The 14,084-nt window shown below is 41.7% G+C and overlaps 1 protein-coding gene across 3 annotated transcripts; it reads right to left on the reverse strand.

Moving 5' to 3' along the window:
• Window positions 1-284: 284 nt before the first annotated feature.
• On the reverse strand, window positions 285-13,089 carry LOC306775145 (protein polybromo-1-like). 3 transcript variants are annotated; one of them, XM_079265426.1, is made up of 30 exons: window positions 13,001-13,089; window positions 11,374-11,522; window positions 11,151-11,248; window positions 10,875-11,022; window positions 10,615-10,764; window positions 10,026-10,142; window positions 9,873-9,941; window positions 9,688-9,786; window positions 9,513-9,598; window positions 9,344-9,429; window positions 9,033-9,249; window positions 8,164-8,305; window positions 7,979-8,073; window positions 7,609-7,888; window positions 7,392-7,497; window positions 6,653-7,292; window positions 6,315-6,526; window positions 6,021-6,206; window positions 5,687-5,844; window positions 5,320-5,571; window positions 5,083-5,228; window positions 4,712-4,869; window positions 4,418-4,601; window positions 3,963-4,164; window positions 3,651-3,852; window positions 3,408-3,560; window positions 2,756-2,917; window positions 2,305-2,351; window positions 910-1,093; window positions 285-653 (listed from the first exon to the last, which is right to left on the reverse strand). In XM_079265426.1, exons 2-30 carry the CDS (start codon window positions 11,512-11,514, stop codon window positions 490-492), a joined length of 4,884 nt encoding a protein of 1,627 aa, XP_079121552.1. In that variant the 5' UTR covers window positions 11,515-11,522; window positions 13,001-13,089; the 3' UTR covers window positions 285-489. The 3 variants fall into 3 exon arrangements, with proteins under 3 accessions (XP_079121552.1, XP_079121551.1, XP_079121550.1); XM_079265425.1 differs by lacking the exon at window positions 2,756-2,917; XM_079265424.1 differs by lacking the exon at window positions 2,756-2,917 and having other exon boundaries at window positions 7,609-8,073.
• Between the last annotated feature and the right edge of the window lie 995 nt (window positions 13,090-14,084).

Genomic DNA, 14,084 nt, shown 5'->3' on the forward strand with positions numbered 1-14,084 from the left:
CCTTGCTTGGTCTCTACCAAGTGCAGCAACTTTACCTTAAATTATCATTCAATATTGAAAGGTCATTCAGCTTTATAGTTAACTTGAAATATCTTTTCTACTGTCACTTTTAGCAGATACCTAAATTAAATCTGAGACATTTGAACATTCTTTCCAAGTGGCAGGTATTGTACTATTCTTCAAGTGATGCATCTCTAACGGTAATATACAGTAGCTCCTACTAGGTAAATGAAGACAGACAAACTGAGCTCGTCACATTTTAATTGTGAAAACATGAAGGCATTCATCACGAAACGACAGCCATTGACAATAATGCACTTAGAACAATACATCTGAAATGTAAAACAAAACCCAGCTTCAACACAGAAAGCAGCTTTTATAACTACAAACACATTTTTAAATGACAACACAAATTGAACACTATTAGCGAGCTTGACCCTCATCCTGTCTCACAGGAACAGTGGGAGCAGAGGCTCAGAATACAAGCAGTTACAGGTTGTGCGTCTGACGAATGTTAAGTGTGTCTCGCAGCATCAGGTCACGGAGGCGCCAAAGTGCATCTGCCATCGTCTTGTGGGCGCCCTTACTCTTCAGCCAGTGCGATGGTAGTCTGCTCTCTTGCTCTTTGGTGAGGCGCACATCTTGTTTTTGAACTGAAAGTGCAGAAATAAAATATTAAAATTAGGATATTCACTTGACTACATTCATTTGTTAAGAATCTTTAAGGATAAGTGAATGTTGTGTTAGTATGTGATATGCTTTTATAGGTTTGTAAAAAATATATTTCAATGCATGCGTGTTGCATCCTAAGAGGAATTTTTCTTTTTTGTTGCTCTCCCAAGCCATGTTTGCCAGTGTAATTGTCATTTTATGTAAACTTAATCACTCAAAAAAATTTAAAACAAACACCTGAGAGAGCATGATCCCACTTGCTAATGGTAGAGGACTCTGCAGTTAAGCCCTCGATGTATCTGAGGTATGCCTCGGAGTGGAGCAGCCTTTGAGACTTGGCTGGTGGGGACACAAACATCGGGGTGGAGGGCTGCTGGTGTGCAGGTTGTCCCATCTGGCCCGGGTACGGCGGTGGAGCCTGCTGTCCCATCAAATGAAAATATTATAAGAATCTATAATCTATTATTTCTCTGATTTAGATTGAAATTTATACAGTATTTCATCAAAAACATCTTAAGATAATTGAAGCCCCAATCTGCAACGGCTGTGTGTGACAAACTTCACAGGTGTCACATAGTTGTGGCACATGTTGGCTTCAAGTACATGGTTTACCATTTAAGGAATGGAGCGGCCAACACAAATAAAGTGCCCCATTAAGGAGACCATAAGATCACGCATCAAGCTATCTAGCACCAAATCTGTCTGTATTCTGGTGGCATTGTGCTGGCCCTACAATGTTGTCTGTCTGGAACCCCTTGAAGGGCCCCTTGACCTTCATTTTGCTTTACTATTTTAGGGAGGTTTGTAATTTAGTCTTTTCAATTGATTTTTAAAACACTAAGTGAAATTAATTTTCAAAAATGCTTAATTTTTTTATCTGTTCAGCTTGACACAAATTAGTTAGATATTTAATTAGCAAAATAAATAATCTGTCACGTTTTCTTTCAGGCATCTTTTCGGGATACTGTGCTACAGTCTACAAGAGCTAAACAACTGCAAAGTGGAAAAAGTAACACAATCTGGGTGCACAGATGTGTTAATGCAGAGAAGCTGTTTTGTTGAGCTTTTTTTGTTTTCAGACTCATTGGAAGCTCTGCCATTATAAAACAAAGATGACATTTACAACTGGACATTAACTTATATTTAGCTTGTTGTTTAAGGAATAATTAATGACACAGGCGTCATTGAGACACACAGAGTAAAAAAAATCATGTGTGTGCATTTGCCTGTTTGCAAGTGTGACTGTAACCGAGAAACCAGTTTAGTGTGGTGGATTTGAAGCTACAAACTAATCCTACAGCTAGGCTACATTAAAGACGTAACGAATGCGGATGGTTCGCAGAGCAGATGTACTGCGGCACGTATCTTTTTACTCGCTACACCTGCAGTCCATCATATGACTGTCACATATGATGGACTGGATGTTTTATAAATATTCCGCCTGCTATTCAACTTTGTGAAAGGCTAAAAAAAAAAAAAACACTGACACTAGATTTCACTCTCATTTCTGAAAATGTTTTAGAATAGCTTCATGGAGAACACAGCCTAAAGAATTTGTTCATGTTTTCCAAGAGTCTCATATCCTTCTCTGAACACATAGATTACAGATGATTACAGAGCCGTGTAGATTACCTGGGATCCATGAATGTTTCCTGCTCCACCTCCCATGCCATTAACACCTGTGGATATTCAACATCAAGAAACAGTCAAAAAGTGCAGCAGGCCACTCGATATTGGTTTATATTACAAATAATAAATTCAAAGTCCGTTACTGAAATCAACCCGTGTAACTTTAATCGATATTAGAACACTTAGGAATGCCAATTATGAACATTTTAAATTTAAAAAATCTGGTATATTTTTTAGAGATACTGACTTTCTCTCCATGACATAATTACCTACAAGTCTAGTGGTAATGAGGAGGATGAATAACAGAGCCCCAGTTAAGGCTCTGTGCTCTCAACTGACCGGCCCTTAACTTAAGGACCTCAGCCTATTGGTACAGGTAGCCCCTCCAGCAAGTCAGATTGGCAGACAGGAAGCAACTGCGTGGCAAGTGGGGTGGTTATGACAGCACTCTTACCAAAGTACGGCATTCCAGGGAACCCAGGCATAACAGGCAGGAGACGTTGAGGAAAGACAGGCACCCCCATGAGATGTGGTGGCATGCCAGTCATACTAACCATGCCTTCACCGTGGCCCCACGGGGGCATCATAGCTGACCTATATGCACCCACCATACCCTCTTAGGAAGGGACAGCAGGAACTCAAGACAGCGACATGCGTCAGTCAAACATGCATCAACTACTTGCTCTACTTGGCATGCAGAAACATGTTAACATGTATGTTTTTATTTCATCACCAGATCATTACGATGGATATGAATGGATGAAAAAAGCACAATGAAAACTATTTCGTGCACATGCACTACTGCTACGTGCTAATTAACTTTTCAGTCCCAATCCTCAACTTTTACACTTCAAGCTCTGCATTCAAATATGTGGAGTCAACCACGATGTAAAGAACAAAGGATTCTCTACAACAAGCAAGGTCAGTAAAGTGAAATAATGTTAGATGCAACATACAATTAAATCACAACACTGCAGCATCACAAACATGCGGACATGGGTGAGATTAGGAAACTTAAAATGTGAATGCATCGAGCAGTTCAGCTTCTTCTTCCAGTCAGCCTTCTAATGTACACTGGGGATCCATCTGCATCTATGAGGGGTTACCTGACGCAGGCGTCATGCTGGGATTTAGCATCCCCATGGGGATTGGGGGCGGCACCACCCCCTTCAGCGCCCCTACTGGGGTACCTGCTCTAGGGGACGTCTGATGCTGGGCCCTGTCGCGCTCCTGCTGCTCTGCCACTTTAGCTGCTCGCTCTGCAAAACAATAAAGACGAGCGCAAGGTCTTAATTCCACGTGGTTCACAACTCTGGGTGAAGACTAGAATCCAAAAAAGTTCTGCTCACCTTCATATTCTGCTTTCTTGGAACCCTCCAGGTTTCTCCACTCAGTGCCAACGAGGCGACTCAGCTCCCCAAAGGAGAAGTCCGGGTGCTGCGCTTTGATGACCGCTCGCATCTCACTGCTGAACAGGATGTAGCCACTCATGTTGATCTTTCGCTTTGAGCCCTCCTTCTTTGAAAGGCCCTTAATGGGTTTTTGTGTGGACTGCAACCAAAACACAGGAGAGCGTTCACGAGAATGCTAAAAGTCACATAAATGCTTGCTACTTTGCAGAGGAAATTTACATTTGTGAGGGAATACTTTTCCACCCTGACCTGCGGGGGAGTGTAAGGCATGACATCCATTTGACTCGACATGGAAGACTGCATCCGAGGGCGAGACCGGTCCCCTAGCTCGCCATCATCATCCCCAAGATCCTCTAGCTCCTCATCTGTCATATCAGCAAACTTGGCCTCCAGTACCTCAATTTTCTTGTCCAGCAGAGGGGATGGCTCCTTCTGGGGTACTATGAGCTTCCTGGATAAAACAATAAGAAAAAGAAACTGTGCAATATATCCACCTTTCAAATTGGCCCTAATCTTTCAATAAACTGGAAAACACCCGTAGAAACTCATGAAGAAACACAACCAGGAACGTAACGCAGCCTACACAGGACGGGCTTGTTCTGATTAGTGTGTGTAGTTATATTTGTAGATCTTTAACAAAGATGTTTGTCTCTCCTTTCCTGCTGCCACACAGTAACATTAACAGATAATACGTTTTTTTTTACCTAAAATAGTAAGTTTCATCCTCCACCACTTTCCCAGAGAGTGAAAAGCGCTTAAGACCCTTAAACTTCTTCATCTGCTTCTCACTCTCGATATAGCGGCTCTCGCAGAGTAGAACGTTCTCTTCAGGCACTTCAGTTGGCCGACATGACAGGTAGTCTTTGTAGGACGACACCACACACTTCCCTGTGAAACAAGGAGACTGACTCAGTGAATGTGTAATGATTTCTATTAACCACACACATGAAACTTTATACATTCATACATTTGTTCCACGTGTACAGTAAGGACGATACCTATGATGCAGGTCATAGGGCAAGTCTCCTCAAGGTTGCTCAGGAACACTTCCTTCTTGTAGAACATCTTAGTGGGCTCATGCTCGGTTTCCTCCGGATGGATGAAGATTGGACCAAAGAAGTAGCCTGCTCCATCTCTCATCCACATTTTCTCAATTCTGTTTTTGATAAAAGAGCTGCATTAGATACATTGGAAATCAGACATTTGTATATTTACAAACACACACATTACCACCACATCACTTTGCCATTACGCCAAGCTCGCCGTGTTCCTTATTTTCCAACCATAACACAATATAGAGTTCCTGTGTTAGCGATTGAAGGGAAGGAGGTGCCCCATGGTCAGTTGAAAAGAAATGTATGTTCTCTACCTGCCCACTCGGTGGCGCACAAGTCCATGTGAGCCTATGTAAACACAGTCTCCCACTTTCAGACACAGCTTGTTGTAGCAGAGCTGCTCATAGTAGTGACACGCTGGCTCCCCATTGGTCATTTCCATTGGAACATCCTCCCTCTCCTGGAGACACAAACAGTTTTGTTGACAGTAGTCTGCGTTATTTTACGTGTATTCTGTCATTTCTCATGGACAAAAAGCAACTGGCATTTACCTTGTCTACATTACCATCTATCATTTTGATTTCATCCACCATCTCAGGCGGTTTCTCCTCTTGTTTGGGGGCAAACATTGATGCTACACGGACGACGGGTAGGGGGACCTCTCTGGGAAGAAACCGAACCGAGCTCAAGGGCATGGCCCATAACTTGATCTTCTTGAAAGACTTGGACTTGGCAGAGTAGCGCGATTCACAGACGTAGACATCCTCAGCCCTGAAGCCTTCCGGATGAAGTTTGAAGTACTCCTTGAATTCCACACACCATAAATGTTCGGATCAACACTCAATACACATTCAAATGGCCAATGCTTCAAAACAAAACCTACGCCGAAGAAACATACAGGAGAAACACAGCCTTTACCTTTACAAACATGACCACACATTTGCCCAGAATCTTGCTGACAGGAGCTTTGTTGTAATAGTCGCTTTTAAAAACTTCTTTCTCCAAGAACTTCCTTGTGGCGAGATGAAATGTTTCATTTGGCCTGTAGAACCAGGAGCCATACAGCCACTTCTCACCTGCATTTATTGAAAAAAACTGAATGAGAACTGCTCTCAATAAAAATGGCATCTTCTGCTGAACTGGAACGCTAACTGAAGAAACTGGACCGAATAAAAATCCGAAGAAAATATCATTCTGCTTTTCTTACAAAAAATACGACTTATTGTCTGATTATTGCAACAATGAGACTGACCAGTATCGTCTTGCCAAAGGCGTTCGATGTAGATGATGTGAGGCTGGAGATTTGGCTCTGCAGGCTCCACATATACGTAGTCTCCCACGTGGTACATGCTGTCTTTGAAGCTGCAGTCCTGACTGTATGTGCGCTGGAGGTTAGACTGCCATGATCCTCCAACAGAGTCCTCTCTCTTCTCAGCTTCTGGGAATTCACAAGTGACTCGGTGAATCATTGCCACAGTATGTGCTGAGACAACGTATGACAGAACTTCTATGCACTGTGACCGTTATTATATATGAATCAAAATACCCCTTTTTTCCTCCTCCCTTTTGATTTTGTCCTCCTCAAACTCCTTGGGGAGCTTCCCTTTCTTCTCCTTTTCCACATCACTATGCAGATGTTTGGAGGTGTAGCTGAGAGCAGGAGACATCAAGATCTCTCCGTTCTTACACAGCTCGTCTCTGATTCGGATGAAGAACTGCTGCAGTTCCACAGCATCTTCAAAGATCTCAGAATCACTCCTGTAATAGACATATGGCACAACACAACTTTAGCTTTCTTTAATACAATAATCCTTCAACATCAACAAAACAACGGTGATTAGACGACCAATTTGATTTTGTACAGGATGTTCAACAGCACCTCACCTATTCAGCCGTCTAGCCTTTTCCAGCACTTCAAACATGTGGTCCTGAAACACATCCAGCCTCTTATAACACCCTCGATCTACATTAGTCCTGATGATCTCAAAGTTGAGTGGTGGCTTCTCAGGATTTGAGGGATCTAGGGCGGGAATCTCAGCGAGTGAATCACTGTAGCAGCGGCCCTCGTCGTCTTGGTGGCTGAGCACGGAGACAAAGAGGCTGCGGATTAGTTCCTGGATGAGGCGGGGCACATCAGGTACGTGGGCATCATCTCCTCCCTCCAGGTCACGCCTCGTCTCCAACAGCACCCTGTGCAGCATGAGGGCGTCGCGGTATATGAGAGACTCGGGCTCGTTGTAAGTACAGGCATTGTTGAACATGAGCACCAAGTCCTCCACCAGCGCGTCAACATCCTGGTACTTGTTAGCCAACATGTGGCTCTTGATCTTCTCCATGTCCACAGGTTTCTTGATGGCAATGTAGTAGTCAGGAAGCTCGGCACGAGAAGGCAGCCGCAGGAAGATAGTGCTGAGGCGACGACCCCGTTTATCTGTGAAGTTCTTGACGGCCTCATAAAGCTCATTCAGCTTCTGCTGTAAGGGTGTTAAGTACTTTGACTTCTTCAGCGTAATGCTGTTCTTTCCTGCAATCAAATAAAGTGTATGTGTGTGTTAACGACAACCAACTCACACACATTTAGCTGTAATTCACTGCACTGACAAGGTACTGTTAAGTTAAGTACTTATTTTCAACTTTGGGGACAATGTGTCATCATCATCTGTCGCTGGCCCAAGATCCTTGCGTCTGTCTTTCATGATCTTCTCTAGAATGTCAGCATCGTTGTACACCTTGAACACAACAAAGAGGTTTGTCATGAGAAGCTCCTGGTTCCGAGAAAAAACATTTTCCTCAGGCTAAATTAGACTCGCAGTTAATTAGAAATACCAAACAGATCTTACCTGGGAGCCTTCTTCGTTGTAGTGTCGAGCATTGCGGAACATCAGCTTCATTTCCTCCACCATTGCATCTTCGGTCATGTACTTGTCTGAGCGGATGTTGTGCTCAACGGTCCTGAGGTCCATTGGTTCCAGGATGACCTTGTAGTAGTCTGGATAGTCCTTCTTCGAGGGCTTGACCATGAAGAGGTCACACAGCCTCCGACCAGTACCAGCTTCTCGCGCCTCAGCCACAGCAGCGAAGAGAGCTTTCATTCGGTTTTTCTTTGTATTCTTCTTGTGACTGGAAACCAAATGAAGACCAACTGTTGCTCTACTTTCACGCACAATTAAACAAGAAGCTTCAGAGAATGGAGTAAGTAAAAGTGCAAACCTTTTTCTTTTTGTGCTGCTGGTGTCAGACGTGGCAGAGGAGAGCATGCTGTCTCCGTCGTCATCATCTCTCTGTAACAGCTCCTTTCTCTTCATCTACAGAGATAACAGGTAAACATACATCTAATCGCTACAATGCCTCTTAAAATACCCCAAAGCTGGCAAAAAGGGTAAGTTGGGACTGACCTGCTGAATGTGTTGGAGTTTGAGTGCACGTTTGTAGATGGACGAGTGAGGAACATTGTAGCGTTTGGCATTCTCAAACATCTGCATCAGATCAGAGTCAATCTGCTCAACACTCTCATATTCATTGTTCTTCATCTTGTTCCTGTGGGGAATTACGGGCTCTCACATTTGGAAAGGAGGGCACAGAAAATACTGTTCTGTATAGTGAGTGTGTGATGCCGTAGGGGTAGAAAATAAAAAGAGAGAATGTTGGTGAAACAAAACAAAAACAAATCGATGATGAAACATGGATTAGGAACTGTGTGGGTGTAAACCCAAGTAGTGTTTGTTGATTCAGAGACATTTCTGCTTGGAAAGGTTGTATAAAAAGACAAATGTCTGTATTATTGCCACTAACCTTTTCCATTACAATAAATGGAAACCTTGTTGTTGGACATATTACATTTTTCTGGTAGATTTGTTATCTGACACTGAATTCACAGCATCTATTAAAACACTGATCAAAAATACCTAATTAACATTTCTAGAACCTTTTATGGGTAACTAAAATGCACTTGATAGATAAAACAGATCTACTGTATATACATACACATGCAAACTATGCCAAAATATTACACGTGACAGTAAAACATGCGTTTTATGGTAATTCATTTTAAACTACTTGAAAATATTAACCTTAAATTGGTATAAATCCCTCAAATCAATACTAAATGCTTCACTTTACAATCCACTTTAACGTACAATAAATTGTCACAACATTTCAAATCTGTGTTGAATTCAGGTGGTGACATCACTCAGGGTATAAAAAAAATGAAGCTACATTTCAATGTTGTTGCAAAGACATCAGATCAGTACGAGCTCTGTCATACTTGATCTGAAGGAGGCAGAGGGGTTGACTGATCTGGTGGTAGTAGTCGGGGTAGTCCTTCCTGGAGGGAAGCTGCAGGAAAGGCTCAGAGATCAACTGGCCCTGGCTGTTCCTGGCACCTCGCACAGCCTCAAACAGCTGGAAGATGGGATTACTCATGTCCATGTTCGAGGTCATACTCTCTGCTTCAGACTCACCCTCATCATAGTGGACAGAACCTGACAAACACAGGAGGATACTAAATAATGACACACCCATCAATTACAACAATATATTGTACAAGGCACCAAAGCCAATGACGTAAAGATGTACCCGAGAGAATGCCTTCCTCGTCACTTTCGTACTGAAGAGCCATGGTGATAGCCGAGAGGCGGTCTCCCTGGGCAGACCTTCTATTCCTGGCAGAGAAAAACAGAACAAGGGCGACAGAGTTAAAAGCAAAAGCTAACGCGACTTGATTCCAGTGTTGTCTCCTATTTACCTTATACGAATGCTGGACTTGATCGGTTCTCCGTGTTCCATCTCAGACTTCTTTTGTGCAAAAATCTTTTTGATGGTGTTTGCATCCTGTAACACAGGAGCAGGTCATTTGGTCTGCATGTCAAACACTGCTTATGGTATTTTAATATGCGTCATATTCTCATTGACACGCTCACCTTAAACACTTGCGATCCAGGCTCATTGTAAGTTTTGGCATTCTTGACCAGCAAATCTACATCTTTAGCCATGGCACTAACACTCCTGTAGTGGCTCAACTAGAAGGCAAACACATTTATTGGACATAAATATTTTTTTATAAACCTTATAGTGCATATTTAATGCAGGAGGTGTAATAGCATACCTGAATCTTTTGAGCAACGATTTTCAGATCTATTGGTTCCTTGATGATAGCGTAATAATCCGGGTATTGCTGAAAGAAAAAGGAAACTACACATCAAAGCCAAATCCCTAATTTTACTGACAATAGCTGAAGTCATACTGAAGGTGCTTGTACCATTTTGGATGGAAGCTTCTGAAACAGCTCGCTGACCAGACGGCCAGTGGGCTCAGTGTAAGAGACCACGGCATCAAGGAGCTGCTCGAGGACTTCTTTCAAGCAGGTAGGTGCACTCTGTCATACACAAGGGAGCGCACGGTTTAGGTAAAGAAGTTCTACATCACCCTTAGAGACAAATGAACCATCAATTCGTGCATCATTGAATTGTTTTGCAGCTTGAGGTGTTCATAGTGATATTGTAGTGTTATACAATGGGACCAATAGCCAATTTTGAATTATATTATATTTTAATTTGCAGAGTCAAACGGGATAATGTCATCATAATTATGAAGTGCAATTTATATATGATTTTCTAACGCAGAATTGCTTCAAAGTAATGAAATATACAATCCATTTGTGAAAAACTCAATATGCGAAAATTGGTAAATACGGCAAGTTCTAGCCATTTAAGAACAAATCTGTTCGTACAAGTGGTTCTTGCACGAGGCCCGTTGATTCTAAGCTACAGATGAATTTATGTTAGCAGTGTGTATTGAATGAAGAGTCATAATACATCTGTGTTATCAGTAATGTGAGTGAGTGTCACCTCATCCTCAGTCGACCCTCCGGGGTTGTCGTGTGCATCGTACCCTTCTTCATCATCGTCGTCATAATCGCCTCGCTGAACAAATTCATTTTTGGTTCGCAGGTAAAGATCCCACAGTTTACAGGCTGCTCTGTACTCAGGACTGTCAGACTAGACAGATACAAGCAATTCATATTCATGTTGGTAAATATCATAATTTCATTTACTGCGGAGTTGTAAATAATTTGTGTCTTATAATACGTTTTTTTGTTTGTTTTAACCTTGTAATATGTTTTTGCATTGTTGAATAACAGTTGAAAGTCACTAGTGAGTTGTTCAACATCATCATACTCCTCCATCTTTAATTTCTGCTGGATCTTCATCATGTCAATCGGTTGAGACACCACATGATAATAATCCGGTTGATTCCTGTAAGAAAATGGGTCTTTGTAATTGTTCTACATCTAATGTTTGTGTTAAATACCTCGACTGATATTTAAAGAATTCCAGGTCCAATCATGTGCACATATCCAATGACCACTCATCCCTTTCCTTACCTTCGTTTGGGGGCTCTGATGAACAGCTCACACAACATCCTGCCCTGATCATCCTTGTAATCTCTGATTGTATTATACAGTTCATGACACACAGCAATCTGCAAGTCAAAGGATGAAACATTGAAACATATCTGCCTCCTTTCCCATGCCAACCAGTTAATCAGCATAAATTCTGACAAGTGTGTTCAAAGAAAGACTGAAACTGAAATTTGTAAAAAATTACAGGATCCACAGTTGGAATGTTTGAGGTCCTTCTCCTCTTTCTCCCAATTGAAGACACTAACGATGAAGTCTGGCTATCGTCAAAATCTCCTCCACTCACACTGCTAGAGGGGGACGTCGCCCTTCTCCTTTTCAAGGCCATGACGACCCCTGTGGCAAAGAACCAGTAAAGTAACAAGTGTCAGTGCATGCAGACAAGAGCTATAATAAACATTACAGTATCTAAACAATGTGTACACTATGCAGACTGAGTGAATAATCTCAATGAGGGACACTGGATATACTGTAATATGGTGTGGTCATCCTGATATTGTTTTCTATTTTCTATATTAAAACAGACTAAACATCAAATTTACAATGGCCCCTTCCCCTTCATGACACACCCCTCTCCTATCAAATGCAACAGACTACTGCTGTGAATGAGAAGCTATGATTACCAATACTGAAGAACTGAGCAGATGTTTAACTCGACACATTTTGATCTGTTGTGGCAGGAAAAGCACCGGCCTTACTGGTGACACAACAGTTATATTCACGTGTACCACAACAGAGCAGTGTGAGCGTAAGCATGCACATACCAGGACCCTGAAACTGAATCCCCTAAATAGGACTCAATCATCATCTATTTCATGATTTACACTTCCATTAAAAAAGGCCTATAGGACCTGATCATGTCTCTGTCTCCAGATGTAATATTAATAATGTAATAGTAATAGCGGAGCTATGCCAATGCAAAGCCTACACATTTGGAGGAACAGAATAAGATATCGACACATTTCTATATTTGTATTGTGCTTTTCATTGACCTGTTTATGTTCTACAGCTTCACTTTTACATTTTGTTCTTTGAAAAGGGGGGAGATGGAGGGGTGCCTCTGACGAAACATGAAACAAATTGTCAAGATGATATTAATTGAACTTGAAAATTGAAAATGTAAGAATATTTGGGTTACAGTTTATATTATTATTTTGTTGAAGTCACAGAATATACCTTATAAATGCTTACATTCTGTGTGTTGGAAGCACGGCCACTTCCGTGATGAGTGATTTCATGTCACCCCAAATTAACTTTGACCCCTAATTAAATCTTATACTTGAGACAAATGCTCGTGAGTTTTAAATTTGGACAAATTCTCAAATCAGAAATAAGCATTTCATGGGTGTTTTGTCAACAGGCCCTCCGATCTCCTTGAAGGTTTAATGCGCTTTATAGTCCGATTATAAAAAGGTGACAACCACTCCAGTTCATTATTATCACCTAGAATGATATTTATCAACGGACACCTATAATGCTGTCTGTCTGGAGGTTTCAACGTTAACCGCTCTGCCTAATGTCCTCCAGCTGCGTACAGACTGCCGCCCAGTGTGCACACGTCAGCAGTAAGCTAGCACACAAACCGGCAGCTGTCCACCTACCTGTCACTCAAGTGCGGACAGGTACTGACCACAGATAAGCTAACAGTTAGCTACACTTCGCGGTTAGCCTTCAACATCATCTAACGCGAGTTAGAGACACGACAAAGGCATCACTGTACCAACGTCTAACGTTACAAAGCTAACGTTAAGTGAGGCTACGACACATGATGGGACATATTTTAGTTTAACCCCTGGAAATAGTTGTGTGCTTACCTTCTGGGAGCCCGTTACTAGACTTCCAAAAATCTTTAATAATCAAGAAAAGCCAATCACTTATCGATTTTAGACCGAGAAACAGAAGTGTGAAGGTAGCAGCAAATGAACTGCCACTTCCGTTTGTTCACCTTCAGAATAAAAGCTTGTACGGACTCGTAGTGTGTTATATTATGGTTTTACAAGATGGTGATGAGTATTTCCACTTTTCTCTGTTTAATGTTGGTATAGTTTGATATGCAGGTGGCATAACAGTGACCGCTTGAGACTTTAGAAACCATGGGGCACAATTTTTAAAAAACGAAACGTGTGAGTTACGACGTTGCGTATTGCGCATTGAGCGCATCAGACTTCCTGTTCACAGTTAATTGACTTCAACTTTACAACTCGCCATTAAACCTCTGCGACTGAACAAAACCGCTTCAGCCTTCTGGCCTACATTTAACTGCAACACCGAGTCACTGACATGAATCATGTTATAATCCCCACTGGCTCATTGTAGCCGCTTTCAATTGTTTCCATGTATGATTTGAACAGACCGTTTCACTCCTTAAAGTTTTAAAACAAATCTCGTGAACTCCTGATATGTTATTCTGAATGTCAGATTTTTAATTCAAGTAGCCTATTAGTAACTTTATTGTATTACTAAGATACTTGCTACATTTACAGATCTCTTTTCAAAATGTGGTACTGTGGTCTGTTGTGTAGATGTTCTGCTTGTGGGTTCACACACAATGAGAGGAATTTTCTTTTAACTCTTTTGTGCAAACCCTTAAAAAGGATTCACAATTGCCACTCCTACAATGTGGTCATACCACATTTTTGAGAGATGGCCAATTTTATCAGAGGACTGTCAGAACATCACAATAAACAGGAAACATCATAATTAACTGTAGTGCTAACATCATGAAAATGCCTGAGGTTAAGTTGAAACCTATCTGATTGTTTTCCAAGGAAAGCTAAATATGCTCAGTGTCATTCAATTTGTATAACAAGACATATAACTTACTATGTTCAGAGGACGAGTTGATGAGTCATTGGGTGATATTCATATGTATGGTGAATTGGAAATTGTACTTACAGA

The sequence above is a fragment of the Melanostigma gelatinosum genome (genome assembly GCF_949748355.1).
Source record: "Melanostigma gelatinosum genome assembly, chromosome: 3".
Classification (NCBI taxonomy): domain Eukaryota; kingdom Metazoa; phylum Chordata; class Actinopteri; order Perciformes; family Zoarcidae; genus Melanostigma; species Melanostigma gelatinosum.

Coding starts and splice junctions, on each gene's coding strand:
- LOC306775145 (XM_079265426.1), bottom strand. CDS start 11,514: ATGGCCTTGAAAAGGAGAAGGGCGACGTCCCCCTCTAGCAGTGTGAGT. Junction 4,602..4,711: donor CCCTATGACCTGCATCATAG/GTATCGTCCTTA, acceptor CTTGTTTCACAG/GGAAGTGTGTGGTGTCGTCC. Junction 2,352..2,755: donor CCCTGGAATGCCGTACTTTG/GTAAGAGTGCTG, acceptor GAATATCCACAG/GTGTTAATGGCATGGGAGGT.